The 17,703-nt window shown below is 34.9% G+C and overlaps 2 protein-coding genes across 9 annotated transcripts in view; both read right to left on the reverse strand.

The window, feature by feature from the left end:
* Positions 1-201: 201 nt before the first annotated feature.
* BBS10 (Bardet-Biedl syndrome 10) lies at positions 202-5,707 on the reverse strand. The gene is made up of 2 exons (XM_033116582.1): positions 3,876-5,707; positions 202-3,483 (listed from the first exon to the last, which is right to left on the reverse strand). The coding sequence occupies exons 1-2, from the start codon at positions 4,058-4,060 to the stop codon at positions 1,506-1,508; spliced, it is 2,163 nt and encodes a 720-aa protein (XP_032972473.1). The 5' UTR covers positions 4,061-5,707; the 3' UTR covers positions 202-1,505.
* Positions 5,708-5,848: 141 nt separating this feature from the next.
* OSBPL8 (oxysterol binding protein like 8) overlaps positions 5,849-17,703 on the reverse strand; it is a 154,568-nt gene continuing 142,713 nt past the window's right edge. For 6 of the 8 annotated variants that reach the window (XM_033116576.1, XM_033116578.1, XM_033116579.1 and 3 more), the window contains 3 exons: positions 13,799-13,904; positions 12,035-12,137; positions 6,410-10,140 (listed from right to left, as the gene is read on the reverse strand). In XM_033116576.1, coding sequence (XP_032972467.1) covers positions 10,011-10,140; positions 12,035-12,137; positions 13,799-13,904 — 339 coding nt within the window. In that variant the 3' untranslated portion in view covers positions 6,410-10,010. Of the gene's footprint in view, positions 10,141-12,034; positions 12,138-13,798; positions 13,905-17,703 lie in introns of all 8 variants that reach the window. The other 2 variants (XM_033116574.1, XM_033116575.1) reach the window with 1 other exon arrangement.

Genomic DNA, 17,703 nt, shown 5'->3' on the forward strand with positions numbered 1-17,703 from the left:
TGGTAAGGTTAACCCATGAAGGCAAGACTGACCACCATTTTTGAGGGATTTTTCTAATTAAAAGAAAGATTGCTTTGTGTACACCTGTCTACATTTTCTGCTTCTCGCCCCAAAACAGATCCTTTGTCCATGAAAGTTTGATAGAAATAATTATGACCTCATCAATGAGGACCAAATGACTCATTCAACAAGCAGTTCCTCAACAAACATTTATTGGCTACTATTGTGTGCCAGATATTAGACCAGGTGCCAAACATACAGACTCAGTCCCAGCTTACAAAGGGACTCTTGACCCAGTGATAATTTATAGCCACAAAACACCTACAAGTCACTGGGCATGTCTGCAAAAGTCTTCAAATGCCTTCAGTGATGGAGGGGTATTTAAAAAAACAACAACAAAAATAAAGCAAAACTATCAAATGACCTGACAGGCAATTAAAAAAAAGTAAATGGAAAAAATTATACAGCAATTTTCCAGTAGGTTCACGTATCTATGAATTCATATTAGAATTCAATTCAGGTAATTATTTTCTCCATAGTCACAGAAATTAATGTTATCATATGACATAAACCTTACAAAAATAAAATTATCTGTGGGTAGATGCAAAGTACTATTTGCATTTATAAACCTTTAAAATAAAATACAAACATTTTGAAGTTCACATTCAAATTATTTGTTACTATTGAATTCTGGCTATGCACCAAATACAAGAATAAACCAGCAAATACATGAATTACTTTTACAAGCTCTTAGGGGCCAAGAGAAAATTGAAGTATGAATTTCATATCCTTTTTGGAATTAACTTTTAACTACAGAAATGAAAATAAGTTCACAATGCACCAAATCATATTTTTGGTAACATATCTTCAATAGAGTATGGATGCTGAGAATCCCTTCAGGTTTTTCCACATGAAATGGAAATAAGGGTCAGATAAAGTAAAAACCAATTTTATTTATATGCTTTTTGAGGGAAAAAAATTGACTTTTTACTCATTGCTTTAGAAATGATGAGTAGGGGAAATAAATTATTTTAAATGAAGCAAATAATATGTTTTGTATTATAGACAATTAATAGGATGGGATTTCCAGACCCCACCCAAATCTGAGATTAAATGATTCTATGAACTAAATACAGAAAGGTAAGGGAGTAAAGATGAAGAGAGTGAAAGGATACAGAAAAGTAAAAAAAAAGGATCTTTAAAGAAACACCCTACCACAAACACACACAGAGGTGAGACACAGGGACATTGAGGGGCACGAACACACTTAGTCAGATCTTGGCTTCCCTCATCGGGAAGGCTTCCTCCTCAGAACTGTTCCATAACACAGTCTAATACTTGTGTCGGAATGTCTGCGGCCTCTTAGTGTACTTCTTCTGATGACTTTTTAAATTAGGCTGTTTTCCTAACTACATTGAATGGACTTGAGAAGCAGCGGTCACATAACTGCTTTCCTTTATGTCTTGAGTTGGAGTGTAACTTAGATTAATAAAAATATTCCAATTTTATAGTTCCTCTTCTGAATCTAGATCATAAGTTTCCTGAGGTTGTCTCTTAATATTGATTACCAAATCAATGGTTAAAATTTTTGTCAAACACTGAAGAACTGAAGTCAGTAACTGGTACTTACCAGATACTGATTCCAAACCTGTCTGACTACTTACCATGGGTTGATTGGTTTGCAGTGAATGAAGAGCTCTTATATATATTTGTGGAAAGCTGTGAATTCCTTTCTTTGACTTATACAGGATTTTAGGAATGCCTAAAAGTGCATTAGCTATTATCATACCAACCATGGCTGCTTCTGACTGCTGGCATTTTTTGGCATAGATGAGAAGATAGTAATGTAACAAAATCTCAAAATTACCACCCACTGGCAAAACACAACCTGCTGGTATAGATGAGAAACAGTAATTCTGGGAAGGACCCATCTCCAGTGACTTATATCTCACTGGTAACATATCCCCGTTTCCAGCAATTTTTGTGGCCTGTAAATTTTCATAAGAAATTTCTATTCTAGAGTTTTCTCTTGTTGAATTAGTAGAATTACTCTCAATAAATGGATCATGGTCATCAATTACCCTGGTTTTCTTTGGAGATAAACATCTCAGTGTTTCATCTGTCTGGTGTGTATCTGTTGGTGTCACTTTTGGTGTTGAACACGGACCATGTGTTTCTAATTCTACACTTGGAACTACCAAATTGGAATATACTTTTACATATATTTGAATTTTTTCCAGTTCATCTTTGTTCTTTACAATAGTGCCCTGATATGGCCTTTGTATTGAGCCATTAACAATTTCTGGTAACTGACTACTTTCTGTTGTATTCTTGTAAATAGGACTAGATATAAAATTTTGGTCACTAACTTGTGTCATATAATTTAGATCAAGGTCTTTAAATAACTGCCGGAGCATTTTAAATGCTCCATGTAAAGCATCCTCATGTTGTTTAACAAGACCCTGCACTGGTCCACAAAGAACTAAACAGTGTGGTATAAACGGACATGTGCTAATCAAGCCAAGATGAACATACCTTTTAGATCTAAGGATAAGGGGCTCACAAAATTTCACCAAAGCAGTGTTCGAGATTTCACACTGTGAAGAGGCCTGTGGTAGCATAAAGGGAGAAAGACCAGTGATCCTCTGAATAAGAGAAATTTCATCGGATGATAAACACTCTACCACTGATATGCTATTCAGTCCTGCATAATAAACAACTAAGTCTGGTTGTTTCACACTAGATAGCAGCAATTTTATATTCTGACTCTGTAAATGTTTCATTATTGCTTTTGTCCTTTCCATAATCCAAAACTGAGATGTCTGAAACTGTGCCTCTGAATTTAGAATAAACTCTGTCCCAGAAGTTGAAAAGAGAGGCTGAATAGTTTCTGTTACTAGCACTATTCTTATGTCACCATCTGCTGGACAGTATACAGAAAAGTCTCTGTGAAGCACAAGCCCGGCAATGATCCTGGAATCTGAAACAGGAAGGCCAGTTACACCAACATTCAACTCTACAAAACAGTCATCCACTAATTCAAATACTTCTTCAAACTCACTTTCACAAGGCATACACTTGAAAAAGAAGTCACACATCAATTGTGAAATAAAGTTGTGATTATTTCTTCCCACTCTTCCACAAAAGTATGCCTCTAACAGCAACTCTAAAGAGCTCCTGCACAATGTTCTCTCTTTAGTGGATGAAGAAAAGATGGACAAAAAGTGTCTACTTAAGTGTTGGTCCATAACATAGTCTAATATTTGTGTCTGAAATGTTAGAAGAGCTTGGGAAATAAATTTCCACTGACAACAATTTTTCCAATGTCTTCCATGGGTTTGAATATTTTTGGAAACGAAAGAATCTTTTTCTTTGTGGGTGACAGCATTAAGTCCTCTGAGCAAATGGCAAAGAAAGATAATAAATGTCTTAGCACCATCTCCTGTTTTTCTTAGATGACTGGAAACACAGGCCACCATCATCCTAGACAAAAAAGAAATAAAGCAACTCAGATTTTCAGTGGACTGCCTTCCTAAATGCCCACAAAGTTGAAACCATGTTTTCACAGCTATAAGCATAAAATGAGAACACTGTCCCTTTGAAATGTCCTTAGTTTTAGTTTTTCCTTTTCCAAGTTACTTTGTTCTATCCCAAGGTTCTAGGGTTGGGTGGGTAGGGGAGGAGAGTTCTTGGGAGTTGGTAAGATTTGACGTACGGGATGTTCCCTTGGGCAGCGCTCTAACCCTGAGCGTACACTGGTCTCATCCAAGGGCAGTTTTCCCAGGAGCATAGCCTCAGGGACAATAAATTCAGAGAGATGACCTGGGGTGCCCGCCTATAGTATGCCCTAACGGCTGGAGTGCGGGACGGAGTACCTGGCTAAGGGATGCTCTAAGTGTAGCGCCTCCAGGAGGCGGCCTCCATCCCGGCTGAGCAGCACCTCACCGGTGGGCTTCGTACACAGAACTTGACGACCCTCGGGCCCCACACAGCAGCTCACGATGGTTTCCAGCACCTCCGCGACCTGTAACGCCGCCTTCACAGACCCGGCAGCAGCCATAGCCCTCCGGGTTCGGGCCGTTCTCAGAACATCAGGACAGCCAGGAGGGGCGGGGCGGGGCGCGGCATGGCCGGAAGCGGAAAACGCGGGGAGGCCGGAAATCCGGGCAGCTCAGCTTCTTGGTTGGGCGAGGGGGCTGTCCTTCTGCCCCCTCAGCTGAAAGCCCCGCTATTTTGACAGTTGGGGCTAGCGCGGTCCACTAGCTCGTGAAGATAGAAAACAGGTCAGGACTTTCCGGGAATTGTCGATGGAGCGCAAACCGCGAGCCCTTCCCCACGTCCCTCGGTAAATTCATTCCCCTCCAGTAGCTGCCGCTGAATCCCTCCGTCTCCTAGAAACTGCTTTCCGAAGTCGGCACGATTGTGGGGCCTATGTGAAGGAGGGAGTCGGCTTGATGCTTTCCTCAAGGGGGCTTTGCCACATTTCCTGGGCTCAGTTAGCACTGTGACGCCTCAGCCACCATAGTTCATTCTTTAGCAGAGGTGACAGATGTGAAGGCTTAGCCACATTGGTGGTAAATAGCATGCTTTAAAACCAGTGGCCTAACAGTGGATACAACAGCAGAAAAAAGAACACATACTGTTAGGCAGAAGGAACATACTGTTTTATATATTAAAATACACTCTTGTAAGGATGAAATGGTTAAGAGTGTGGGCTTACGATTCAGACTTGGATTTGCTCTGCCATTTATCTGTGACATTCAGCAAGTAGCTTCTTTTGTTTTATCTTTTAAAAAAATGGAGATAATAGATATGTAAATGAAAAATCTAATAAGGCTTTGGGAAGGGTGGGGATGTTTATAAAGCGCTTTATCTGCATGGTGCCAAGCATATACTAAGCACTCGACAGTCAAATATTGACAGCTCACCTACCAAATTACTGTGACATTTCACCACTGTATGGGCCCACTGTCTCTACAAGAAAGGGCAATTTTGTAAGGCGCGGAAGAGTCGAATAGCATAACATAACATAGCATAATAGCATAATTTCTTAAGAGTGTGATCAATATTAGTAAGAAAACTATCTTGTAGATGTTTCATTGAGCTTGAACAGTGAGGGGCTTATTCCTTATTCCTATGCACCGGGCAGGAGAAACGTGTAAGCCCTCCCTCTCCTCCCCCCAATTATTAATAAGACAGAACAAACTATTAGCCAGAAGCATTGGACCCTGAGGAGAGAGCAAGAAAGGGAGGGGAGGAGAATGGAGGAAAACCAGAGGAATAATTTGTTGGAACTCAACTGATGTTGACTCAGTATAAACTAATAGGTGATTTGAGGGGGAAAAAACTTTCATATGGGTTTTGTGTATATGCTTAAGAGTAAGGTTTTTATTTTTTTTCTGCTTCTACGCACCACAAAGGGATTACATTACTCAATATAGATTCGAGCAGCGGATTATTACAAACATTTAAAAGTGAAGTGCTGGGATCAGAGTTCTATTTAAGTGTACAGTAGTAAGAGAATGGACATTGAAGTCAGACATAGATTCAAATTTGGGCTCACTATCACTCTTACTATGAAGCTTTTGAAATCATTTAACTTCTCTGAGACTCAGATTCTTTATCTATAAAATCGGGCTAACTTCCACTTATTTTAAGGTTATTATGAGTACTCAAGAAGAATGAATAAAAAGCACCAAGTAAAGCATACATTAAGGGATTCTGTTAATCCCTTCCAAGTCCTGTACCACCCATCACAACTTCCCCCACACAAAATTTAATTTAAAAATTAGGACTAAGTAATTTAGTCACATGTTATATTCAAAGTCATTTGGTCACAATTTGTTCTTTTTTTAAATTTTTATTTAGAATGCCTACTTGTCGAAGTTAGCATAATTTTACAGATTTTTAGAAAAACTCTATTCTTTTGTCTGCAAACATTTATAATAGGTTAGGAATAATAGATTAGAAATGTAATACATTATAAAACAGTAGCCTATGACTATCTGTACATTTACAATGCACCTTAAGGAAAAGAATCTGACAGTGTGCTGTACTTAACACTGCAGATAACATACTTTTATTCTACTACACAAAACTGACCAGTGGTAGTATTTGAACTTAAAAATGGCCATCAATCAGGTTATTTATCTTAGATGTATATTTAGGCATGCTAAAAAAGTGGAAAATTTTTCAATTGAAGTTCTGTGGCTCATCAGTTCAAATATTTCGTGGCATTTTTCTTTAAATAAATTTCAATTTTGTAATACTAAAGTAATTTTACATGATAAATGCAGAAAAGAATTTTTCTAAATATTTTAGAAGGTATATTCACATTCATTTTGTCATGGGTTTCTTGTGGCTCTTCTAAATATGTTAATCATATTAAGGAGACACTGGTCCTATATAATTTTAACAGTCCATCTTCAATTAAAAACTAACAAAACAAACAGTATGTTAACAGTAACATAAAGTAAATATACTAAATTCACACTATAGGTAAACAAAATGAAACTACATTACATAATAGTGGCAGGTTATACATTTTTAAGCATCTCTTTTTCCATATAGTCAAATAAGATAGAAGTTGAAATGCAAAGTTAGTGATTTTTGTTGGGTGCCCCCCATTGGTTCAAATTAGAAAGTTTGGTATAAATGCTAATTTTAATATTTTATTTCTGTGTATTTAACATAATTCAAAATAATCTGCAGCATCACATATGGCTCATCAATAATGCCATCATCACCTTATGTCAAACAAACCCCCCCAAATATAGTCATTGCTCACTAGAAATGCTAAACATGGGAAAAAATGGAATTTTATACATTTGTTTTACTTAAATATGTGACTAAGATATTCTTTAAAAAGTTAAAACTGCCTTTAACAGAATTTTGTATGTATATGGCACAAGTTGACACCCAAAACAGTGTGAATTCCATCAAAAAGGCACTGTTTACAATACTCAGAGTAATCTGACAAATCTACTTCAATGATGTGATAAAGAATATATTTGAAATAAGTAAACAGACAAACCCTTGTAAAAGTACAGCATCACCAAGTTATATATACTTAACTATATAAAAGGAAATAAGGTGACACAGAGAAATGACCCTTTTATGACAAGTCTATAAACACTTTGAATCATATAATAGTTCTGTAACACAAAATGACAAAAAGTATTCTCTTAAAGGCACAAAAGCGTGAATACTAAATGAGGGCTGTATTTAACAAGGCCAACTTTTTCAATGGAATGGTGACAAAGATTACACTGTACCTTTACAAGTGGTACAAAAAAGTGCTGATATGGAATACAAGTAAAGTATCTATTGCTGAAACTAATTTCACATGCCCTATTTATCGTCTTTTCCTGGGTCAGCTACATCTGACTCAATAGTGAACAACTGAAGGCATAGCACATTTAACAACTAAAATAGAAATGCACATTTCAATAACTCTTACCTAAATTTTCCTGAGAAAAAAATAAATTTTTGATCAAATGAAAAAACAGGTCATATGGTTCTAGGTTAAATCCTAGAAACCATTATGAGGTTCTCAGACAACTAGAAACTGTTAATCACAATTTTTATGAATCCATGTGTGAAGGGAAGATTAATCTCAGGTAGAGATCATTCAAAGTCAATTACATATATGGCTAAATACAAAGTTAACTGTGAGTTTTAAAGGATTCACATAGTAAGCCTGGTATAAGCAGTGATCTAAAACTAAGCCACCAGTTCCTGAGTGTTTTCAGTTTGCAGAAAGGAACTCACACAACTAAAAGCATAATAAAACTACTAGATTAATGCTTTTAGAGTACAAGAAACAGTGATGAGTAACCCTGCTCTTTCTCATGAAATAGTTTTTGACTCCTTGGGTAGTAAGAACCTATAACATCTGCCCTAAAAAGAAAATTTAAAAAATAAAGAAAATAACTACCTTTCTAGTCTCAGAAGGTACTCATACAAATAAAACACTGTTTAGAGCAAATGAAAATAACCCACAAGTGGATTAGACTAAAAACCCCAAAGGGGGGATACCAACAAGAAATTTTAAGTTTTCAGGGTTTAATGATGAAATGACTTTTGTGATCAGCCAATCAAGTTATATATAATATAAATACTAATTTCAACCATAAAAAGATCAAATTGTACAATATTTACAAAATATATATCAGTGAATAGGCAGTTGAGCATAACATTGGAAACGAAAAGTGAGTACAAAAATTGTATTGACAAGTATGAAATACAAATGAAAAACCCCCACTTGTTCCAGTGTAGTCATATTATACCTATACTTATACTGGGTATAAGTATATCTTATTTATATTTTAATCAATTAAAAAAATGTTTTCACATGTACATATGGAATATAGCATAATTTTGCCAAAAAAAATATGAGAAATGGCTCTTCATAAAACCTAAGGATACTTAAAACAGCTACATTGGTTAGGCAGGAAAAAAGCTGGCTCTTTTTTATCAGTTTCAATTTTCATAATTTAGCAACCATTCTTTAGTTTTATATTTATCATGGCATTAAACAACTGATTATTATTTTACTAGTGTCTAACAGTCTCTTCTCAGTCAAAGGCAAATGTAGCCAGAGCAATTATTTTGACCTACATTTTCATTAATAACCATTTTAAAACTATACTTTCAAGGATTCTAAGATATATCTTAGAATAACATGTTCCTGACCTTAACTTACATTTGCAAAAATTGCTTTGAGGACTATAAATATTTATGTAAAAACATGAAGTAAAAATATTAAAATAAAATAAAAATTAGGAAAAAGTTTGCCTGAGCCTGAACAAAAGGAAATCTTGAATTGTGGTTTCTGCCACAGAATGAAGTTACTAAGAACCAAGGAGGATAATAAAAAATTAAACTTCAAAACCTGATGCTCTTCTTAGATGCTCAACTTATTGCACATTTTAAAGAAACCAATTTTAATGTACACGTAAATGCCACCACACAAAGCGTCTTATCGCCTCTCATATTTGGCTTTTGAAGTAAAATATTAGTTATAATTTCTTCTAGTCTACTTACTCACTGAACAACTACGGTCTAAATGAAAGTTAAAATAAGTTTTTCATAATGAAAAAAACAAGAGTTACCAGCATTTCATATGCCCTATAAACATCTCTAGAACTTGGCCTGTTTTATTGGACCAACTGAATTAAAAAACAAAAATAAGAAAAAAGGACAGCAACTAATTTTGATCACATTTTTTTAAGCAAGTGCTTAAGGTGGTATTATATAGGTATGATAAGATATAATCAATAGATTCAAGTAGCTGCATACCATTTTTTATGTTGATATACACATACGTGCATTTGTACCTGTATCTATAAATATTAAATTCTAGGCATTAAAAAAATCTGGTGTAAACTTTTAAAAAAGCAATTTGCCACTTTGTATCTCTCAACATATCAATTTTAACCACACTTTGTCTTGCTGTTTCTAAGAAAACAATTGAGCTGGGTGCTTTGGAAATGATCATCTTTTTTCTTAACAGTACAGTGTATTGAACTATTTATGATATGTCTATTATTCCATCATTTCCCATTTTGTAATTCCTTATTAATAAGTTTTGTGCCTGTTTTATGAAGAAAACAGATTATTATACATGTATTTATAATATTGATAGCTTTTTTGTTATGAATGTTAGTGCTGTACCTCAGAACATACTATAGAATACAAAGACTACTGTCAGGTATACATAAGACACAACTGTGTATACATGTGGATTTATTATACTCACATGTAGACACATTCTCACAAAAGCTAGAAATGTTCTGGCACTTAACACATAGTTCACTTTAATAACCAAACAGAATAGCTCTTGTTTCAGGTTAAAGATAAAAGGTATGAAAGGTCAACACTTCTACATTTAAATCTAAGATTTTGTTTCTGAAATATTGTGATGTATTAATAAAGACCAAACCAATTTGAACTTTGGTCCCAGGCCAAATCTGATCATTCCAGTTCATTGATTCAACTGTGAAGAACTTCTATTTAAAAATGAAGTTTATTATGACTTGTAGCAAGATCAGGAGGAAAATGATGAAGTAGTCTTTTTGTTGCAGAAAATCCGTGGCAGGTGTGCTTGAAACTAAATGATTTCGAAGAGCCATAATATTTCTATAAAAATAAGCAACAATAAATTTTATAATTATTTGTCAAAAATGTTAGCACAGAACCCATATTTGATATATGGTCACAGAGCACTTAATTATGTTAACAAGTACTTACCAGGATTATGCTATTATTAGGTCCTGTCAAAATCTATATTCCACATTGTACCAAATATATAAATTAATGATGCATCAAACATACTTATTAAGTTTGATAATGTAGAAATATATCACCTGCTCTGTTATCACAGTGGTTTTAAAACAAAATTTTTGCTTCTTACTGTGTTTCCCTAAAAATAAGACTTAACCAGAAAATAAGCCCTAGCATGATTTTTCAGGATGACATTCCTTGAACATAAGCCCTACTGTGTCTTTTGGAGCAAAAATTAATATAAGACCTGGTTTTCTTTTTGGGGAAACACGGCAGTTGGCCCACTAAGATTCCTTTATCTTTACGTTAGGGAGATAAAGGTGGAATTGGAGAAAAATCCTAACCTACCCAGGAAAAAAATAATACAACAGATTTTATGACATTCCTAACTTGAAGAATGCTCTATAGGCATTTCATATGCTAATAGAAATGTTAATTTAGTCTTGAAATGAGCTTAAATTATCCTCAAGCCACCCTAAATTGTTTTTGGCTAAGAAGAGCTCATCACTTAAGACCGTTTTTTTTCTGACTTCTTCTATTAAAGTGTCTTACTAGTACAGAGAAAGAAAAGGAGGAAAAACTAACAAGTAGGCCCATTAATTCATAAATATAATTAAATTAGGAAACGAGCACTTTATGTAAGAGCTAATGATACTGAGATGCAGAGGACACACTCCCTGCTCTAAAGGAGCTCGTAGGCCAATGGATGGTAAACACACACAACAACAACTCTGTAGTGTAGTCAGCACTCAAAAGGCGTATGTATAGGGAGCTGAACCAGTGACATGGGGCGATTATTAACGCTCCCAGGCAGGGTGAGTGATGAGAAATGTTACTAAAAGGGTGGCATTTGAGTTATGTTCCGAGGGATAAACAGATTTTCTTGACGGGCAGGGTAGGAGGAAGGGCAATCTAAGAAGTGGACTGAGTATGCGCAAAGATCCAAAGATAAGCGAGTGCAGTATATTCCTGAGATGTGAGGAGTTTCATATCTCAGGACTTGAGCATGGGATAGGTGTAGGGGAATGGCAGGTGAGGCTGTAGATGAAAATAGCAACTCACCATGAATCATAAGATCACCATGAACAGAGAAAACATCTTTAAAAAAAATGTTCCAGATCACCTAGCACTAGATGAATACACAAAAGCAGGCTGGCTAATATTTAAAAATGTAACATCTGATATAGCAATGAGAGGCAATCAATCTGAACTCATGATAGCCTTCGCAATGAAGCAGGATAAGGACCCTTTTCCCTCTAAGGAACCTTCCTAAGTGTTAATGACCTTTTATTTTAGTTGCTGGATCATGGGGAGGTGTGTGTGGGGAAGGTCTGGGACTGCAAGTGGAGCACTCGAAGGTCTCAGGGTAGTGGCTATTTACCCACTGTTTGGAAGTATTTCAATAACTGGTGCACAGCAGTTGAATATTAACCACATACAAAGGGGACTACAGAGGCCTTTGCTGACTCAGAAACCTCCCCACGTCCACAGCCAACCCAGCTACATTCCTAGTATGCTACTGCAATGACGTGATGAGATTCCAATTCTACCCTCACAAATGAGGAAAAACCTCCCCCTCTTCCCCAATATTTTAGTGCTGAAAGAATTTCATATGTTTCAGTCATCAGGTGACAAAAGTCAAGGTTCTATTTTAGCTTAGAAATGATATAAAAATGTAAAGTTTGCATATGATTTCCTACAGAACTACTCCTCTCGATTCAAATGAATAGTCACTTTCAGTATATATTACCTTTTAATTTCTTCTTGTGTTTGTTTTATAGATTCGATGGAATTCTGAATGTCTCCCAGCTCTATACCTTTCTTTCTTCTTGTGCTTGGTTTTACTGATTGAGCTAAAAGGACAATTTAGAATAAACTTGGTGAAAATAGTGAACATATTTAATTGTAAACAATCCTCAGTTTAATAATTCTCATGTAATAAAAATTTTCCTAGGCATTATTTTATAGCTTAGAGATTAACATAATAATACTAATACTCTGCATTTCTGAAGTTTTAATCATTATTTCAAAACTAGAACACTACAGGTATATTTAAAGTAACCACGAATTAATTTTGGATGGCATCAGTTTTATTTTTTAAAAAATATAAATAGACAAAAATAGTCATTAAAAAAACATATATTAATTTGGAGAAGGTATTGCTCTCTTCTGTCTCTTGTCCATTTGTCTCCATCTGAAGAAGTCAGCTTTTCTAGCCCCCTTTTCAGTTTTTTATTAATTGTTAATGTTATCTTTATTCCCCTAGTCTCCCAAACTTTAAACCTTTTCAATTGGTTTTAATATCTCTTCTAGAAATTTTTATTGTAATTCCCCTCTCACATATGTTCCTTCCTTTCCATTTTTCTTCTGATCTTAACCTCTTTCTCCCAATCTCAGTTTTGTCATTTGTAAAATAGGGATAATAACACTCAAACTTCATATGGTTGTAATAAGGTGTATTTAACATCCAGTTTGGCACACGTTAAGTACTCACTAAATGTCAGCTGATACATTATAGGTAGTATAGTAGTGGAGGGATAAGAGAGTAGCCAAAATATCTGCATATGCAACATATGTATGTATGTGGCCTTGGGCAGATTAATCTCAGTTTCCTTTTCTGTAAAATGTAAACAACAGTGTAATTCCCCATTGTAGCACACTGGTATCATGCCATTCCTGCTTTTAAACCTTTATTAATTTTATTCCTCTCCTATGCCAGTAGCCTGTACTCTACCGTGCATTCTCAAGCCTAGATTGCTGTAGTCCACTACAACTCACTAGGGTTGCTCTAAGAACATTCCCTCAGACTGAATTCAGCTACTTTTGCTTTCAACTCTTTACCATTTTCATCTACTAATTTCCTGATATTTATAATTTATTCACTTCTAGTGTTATCTCTGCAAAAATGAGCTCCTCAGCTCAGTGTAAGCTTAATGATTATGGCATTAAAAAAATTTATTTTTTCAGTGTCTCAGACAGTACCTTAACTTTTTCTTGATTATATCGCAATGTAGTTCAACACAGTTGACACATTATTTGACTTAAGAATGGCACACTAGTTAATTTAGTCCCTGATGTTGATACAGTTCTTTTTACTTGTCCGTGACGTCTAAACAATACAATAATTTTGAGAATGAAAAACTGTTTTGAAGTTTGGAACTGAGCTCAAAGCTCAAGAAATGCTTCCTGCATTGAATCTAGGAAGCTATTAACAATTTTTTCAGAAGCTAACAAGGCATAAGAGCCACACTACAATGTGGTTCTTGATTTTCCCTTTTTTTTCATTCCTCGTGCCCTTATCTGTGGCCTGGTCTTGAAATTTATCTATAATGTAAAATAGGGGTTTTTTTGTTTTGTTTTGGTTTTTTTTGCCTATCATCCCTGCCCCCTTCAAAACTCTTATATATCTTCTTAAGTTAATATGAAAACTATTTTGGTATATCAAACATAGCATAGTACTATCCTTTAAAAAATTTAGACCTATAGTGAATTAATCTGCAATAAATATTTTTACCTTCACTTCCTGATGAGTCCTGGATATCAGGTTCCGGGGAGGAATAGCCTTTTGCCACTTTCTTCTGTTGCCTGGTTGGCTTATGTTTCATTTTTGGGACGCTAACCTGAAAAATAAATCATGCTATGATGTGAATTTGCACTGAATTTTGTAATTAAAGGCCAATGTTGTAGAACTGTCAAAACTATTTGTTCATGGGCACAATACTTAGAGATACAAACAAAGATGAAATAGTCTAACTAAAACTTAACAAATAAGATGTGATACACTTATATAATCATATTGTTTAATTTTAACAGGAAATATTAATTTGGCACAAATATCAAAAAGCATAAAAAATATACAATGAAGAGTTTCCCTCTCACTCCTGATCCCTATCTACCCCATCTCCTCTCCACTAAATAGATACTTACTGCTATTTGTTTGTATATCTTTCAAGAGATATTTTTAAGCACACACAAATATGAATACAGACCCCCCCCACTGTTCTAACTCCATCAGTTAGTACCTCTAGTTCAATGTTAAACAATAGTGTTGTTTTTACTCATCTTATCTTGTTCCCAACATTAGAAACATTTCCACTGAATGATGTTGGGTTTCCAATGAAACTATTTAGATTATTTACTTTTTCTAGTATCTGCATAAGGTAGAAAGCATCTTATAATAAATGAAAATGATAGTATTTTGCAGAGCATGATTTAAACTTACTGAAAGCATCTGAGTGCATCCACAAGATTCAAAAGCATATTAAACCATCAACTAGGACTAAATTTTCCTTAGAGTAATAAACTTTAGACTTTATCCTATTAATAGGCTTGCAATTTTAGAAGTAAAATCTTAAATTTAAAAACTCCAATGCAAGAGAAGAAACTAGAATCAGAAGGGCAAGGTAAATTACTTAGAAAAACAGGGAACCAGTGGTCATATACCTTTAACCCTGTTTTTCCCTGTTTACTGTTTTAAATAGAAATGATCCCCAAATAATTTTGTAAATATTATTCATGTGCCTAAAATTGAAATAAAATTTCTATAATTTCATTATAGAAAATAATAAGGGAAGTTCTGTATTCAGATGACACTGTCCCTTCCTCTTCAAGTCATGGAGATTTAAAATTTTATAACATTTAGAATCCAAATCCACATTCTTAGAGTAGTCTCAAATTGGAGATTGATGAACAGTGATGAGAAGGAATTTAAAATGACAAAGGGAGTCAGCAATCCAATTTTTGGTACACAAAGACTTATTGTGATCAGTAAACTGTACCTTAGGAGGAAATACAGATGCCCTGTGTGTTTCTATCATGCTAGTGTTACAGAAGGAGACAAAATTTAATTTTTGAATTTCTATATTATGATAACATATTTGTGTGTGTGTATAAAATAAGTTTTGCTATTTTAATGTTTGTTTAATTTTTATTGGGGAATATTGGGGAACAGTGTGTTTCTCCAGGCCCATCAGCTACAAGTTGTTGTCCTTCAAAATAGTTGTGGAGGGCGCAGCTCAGCTCCAAGTCCAGTCGCTGTTTTCAATCTTTAGTTGCAGGGGGCACAGCCCACCATCCCATGTGGAAATTGAACCAGCAACCTATTATTGAGAGCTTATGTTCTAACCAACTGAGCCATCCGGCTGCCCTTCTGGAAGCTCAGGGGGAAGCTCATTGTCTTCAATCTAGTTGTGGAGGGCACAGCTCACTGACCCAGGTGGGAATCGAACTGGCAACCCTGTTGTTCAGAGCTCGCGCTCTAACCAACTGCGTCATCGGCCAAGCCGCTGTTTTAATTTTTAAGTGTACAATTCAGTAGTATTAAATACCTTCACAATATTCTTCTACTTCCAAAACATTTTGATCATCGCAAAGAGACTGTAACAATTAAACAACTTCACATTCTCTCCTTCCCTCAGTCCCTAGTAACCTCTAATCTTTCTATGAATTTTCCTATATTTTATATTATGAGTGGAATCATACAACATTTGTTCATTTGTGTTTCACTTATTTCACTTAGCATAATATTTTCAGAGTTTATCCATGTTGTAGCATGTAGCATAATTTCATTCTTTTTATGGCTGAATAATATTCCATTGTAAGTATATACCACATTTTGTTTATCCATCTATTGATGGACACCTGAATTGTTTTCACCTTTTGGCTAATGTGAATAATGATCTTCTATCCATTGATAGTGGTATACTTAAGTATCCATCTATTGTTATAGAATGGTCTTTTTCTCTCTTTATTCTGTCAATGTTTGAATCATATATTGGGGCTTCACTGATTTGTACATATGTTAATTGTTATATATTCTTGACAAATTGACTCTTTTAACAAAATACGATGTCCTTCTTTGTCTCTTAAAAGTTTTTGAATTAAAGTCTATTTTGTCTGATATTAGAATAGCCATCCTAGCTCTTCTTTGGTTATTATTTGTATGGAATAACTTGTTCCATCCTTTCATTTTACTCTGTTTGTGCCTTTGATCTAAAGTGAGTCTCTTGTAGATAGCACATAGTTGGATCTTGTTTGTCTTCATCTATTCTGCCAATCTGCCTTTTGATTAGAGAGCTTAAGCCATTTAAATGTAATGTAATTACTGACTACAAAGGACTTACTTCTGCCATTTCACTGTTTTCTGTATGTCTTACACATTTTTTGTTCCTCATTTCATCCATTACTCCTTTTGTGTTTAGCTGATTTTTTTGGGTAGTAAAATCGTCAATTCCCTTCTCATTTCCTTTTGTATACATGTTTTAGATATTTTCTTTATGGTTATATAGGGATGACATTTACATCTAAATTTATAACAATCTAGCTTGAAATGATACCAACTTAATTTCAGTAACACACAAAATCTTTGCTCCTATACAGCTCCATCCTCCCTCTTTAGGTTGTTGTCACAAATTACACCTTTATACACTGTGTGCCCAATAATAGATTTGTAATTATTGTTCATTCTGCTTTTAAATGCTGTAGAAAACAAAAACTGGAGTTATACTTGTAAATTAAAACTATAATAACATTGGGCTTTTATGTTTGCCCACCTATTTATTTTTACTGAAAATCTTTATTTTTCATATGGCTTTGAGTTTCATTTCAATCTGAACAACTCCCTTTAGCATTTCTTGGAGGGCAAGTCTAGGGGCAGTGAACTCCCTCATCTTTTATTTATCTGGAAATGTATCAATTTTCCCGCCATTTTTGAAGTACAGTTTTGAAAGACAGAATTCTTGGTTAACAAGTTTTTTCTTCCAACACTTCATGCCTTCTGGCCTCCATGGTTTTTGATGTGAAATTGACTGTTATGCTTATTGAGGATTCCCTCATACGTGACAAGTTGCTTCTCTCTTACTGCTTTCAAGGTTCTCTTTGGCTTTCGATAGTTTGTGTATAATGTCTCGGTATGGGTCTCTGCATTTATCCTACTTGGAATTTGTTGAAATTCTTGGATTTGTAGATACATGTCTTTCACTAAATTTGGGGATTTGGAGGACTTCTTTCTTCAAATATTCCTTTGCCTCTTTTTCTTTCTCTTCTATTTCTGTGACTCCCTTAATGCATATGATCCACTTGATGGTGCCTCAGAGGCCCCTTAGGCTCTGTTCACTTTCCTTCATTCTTTTCTTTGTTTCTCAGACTGAATAATTTCAACTGTCCTGTATCTAAATTTGCTGATTGTCTTCTGTCGGCCCAAATCTTAGTTTTAGTCATTGCATATTTAAGCTCCAGAATTTATTTGATTCCTTTGTATAATTTCTCTTTATTGATATTCTGATTTGATTTATATATCTTTTTCTTGATTTCCTTTGGTTCTCTGTCCCTGTTTCCTTTAACTCTTTGAGCATGTATTGAAGGCTTCATTTGTTAAGTCTGATATCTGCACTTCATCAGGGATAGTTTCTGTCAATTTAT

Source organism: Rhinolophus ferrumequinum, chromosome 10, assembly GCF_004115265.2.
Source record: "Rhinolophus ferrumequinum isolate MPI-CBG mRhiFer1 chromosome 10, mRhiFer1_v1.p, whole genome shotgun sequence".
Classification (NCBI taxonomy): domain Eukaryota; kingdom Metazoa; phylum Chordata; class Mammalia; order Chiroptera; family Rhinolophidae; genus Rhinolophus; species Rhinolophus ferrumequinum.

What these genes read in the sequence shown, in the direction of transcription:
- BBS10 (XM_033116582.1), bottom strand. Translation starts at nt 4,060, where the DNA reads ATGGCTGCTGCCGGGTCTGTGAAGGCGGCGTTACAGGTCGCGGAGGTG. An exon ending in TTAGAGCATCCCTTAGCCAG is followed by an intron (nt 3,484 to 3,875) that starts GTACTCCGTCCC and finishes TTTTTTGTCTAG; the next exon opens with GATGATGGTGGCCTGTGTTT.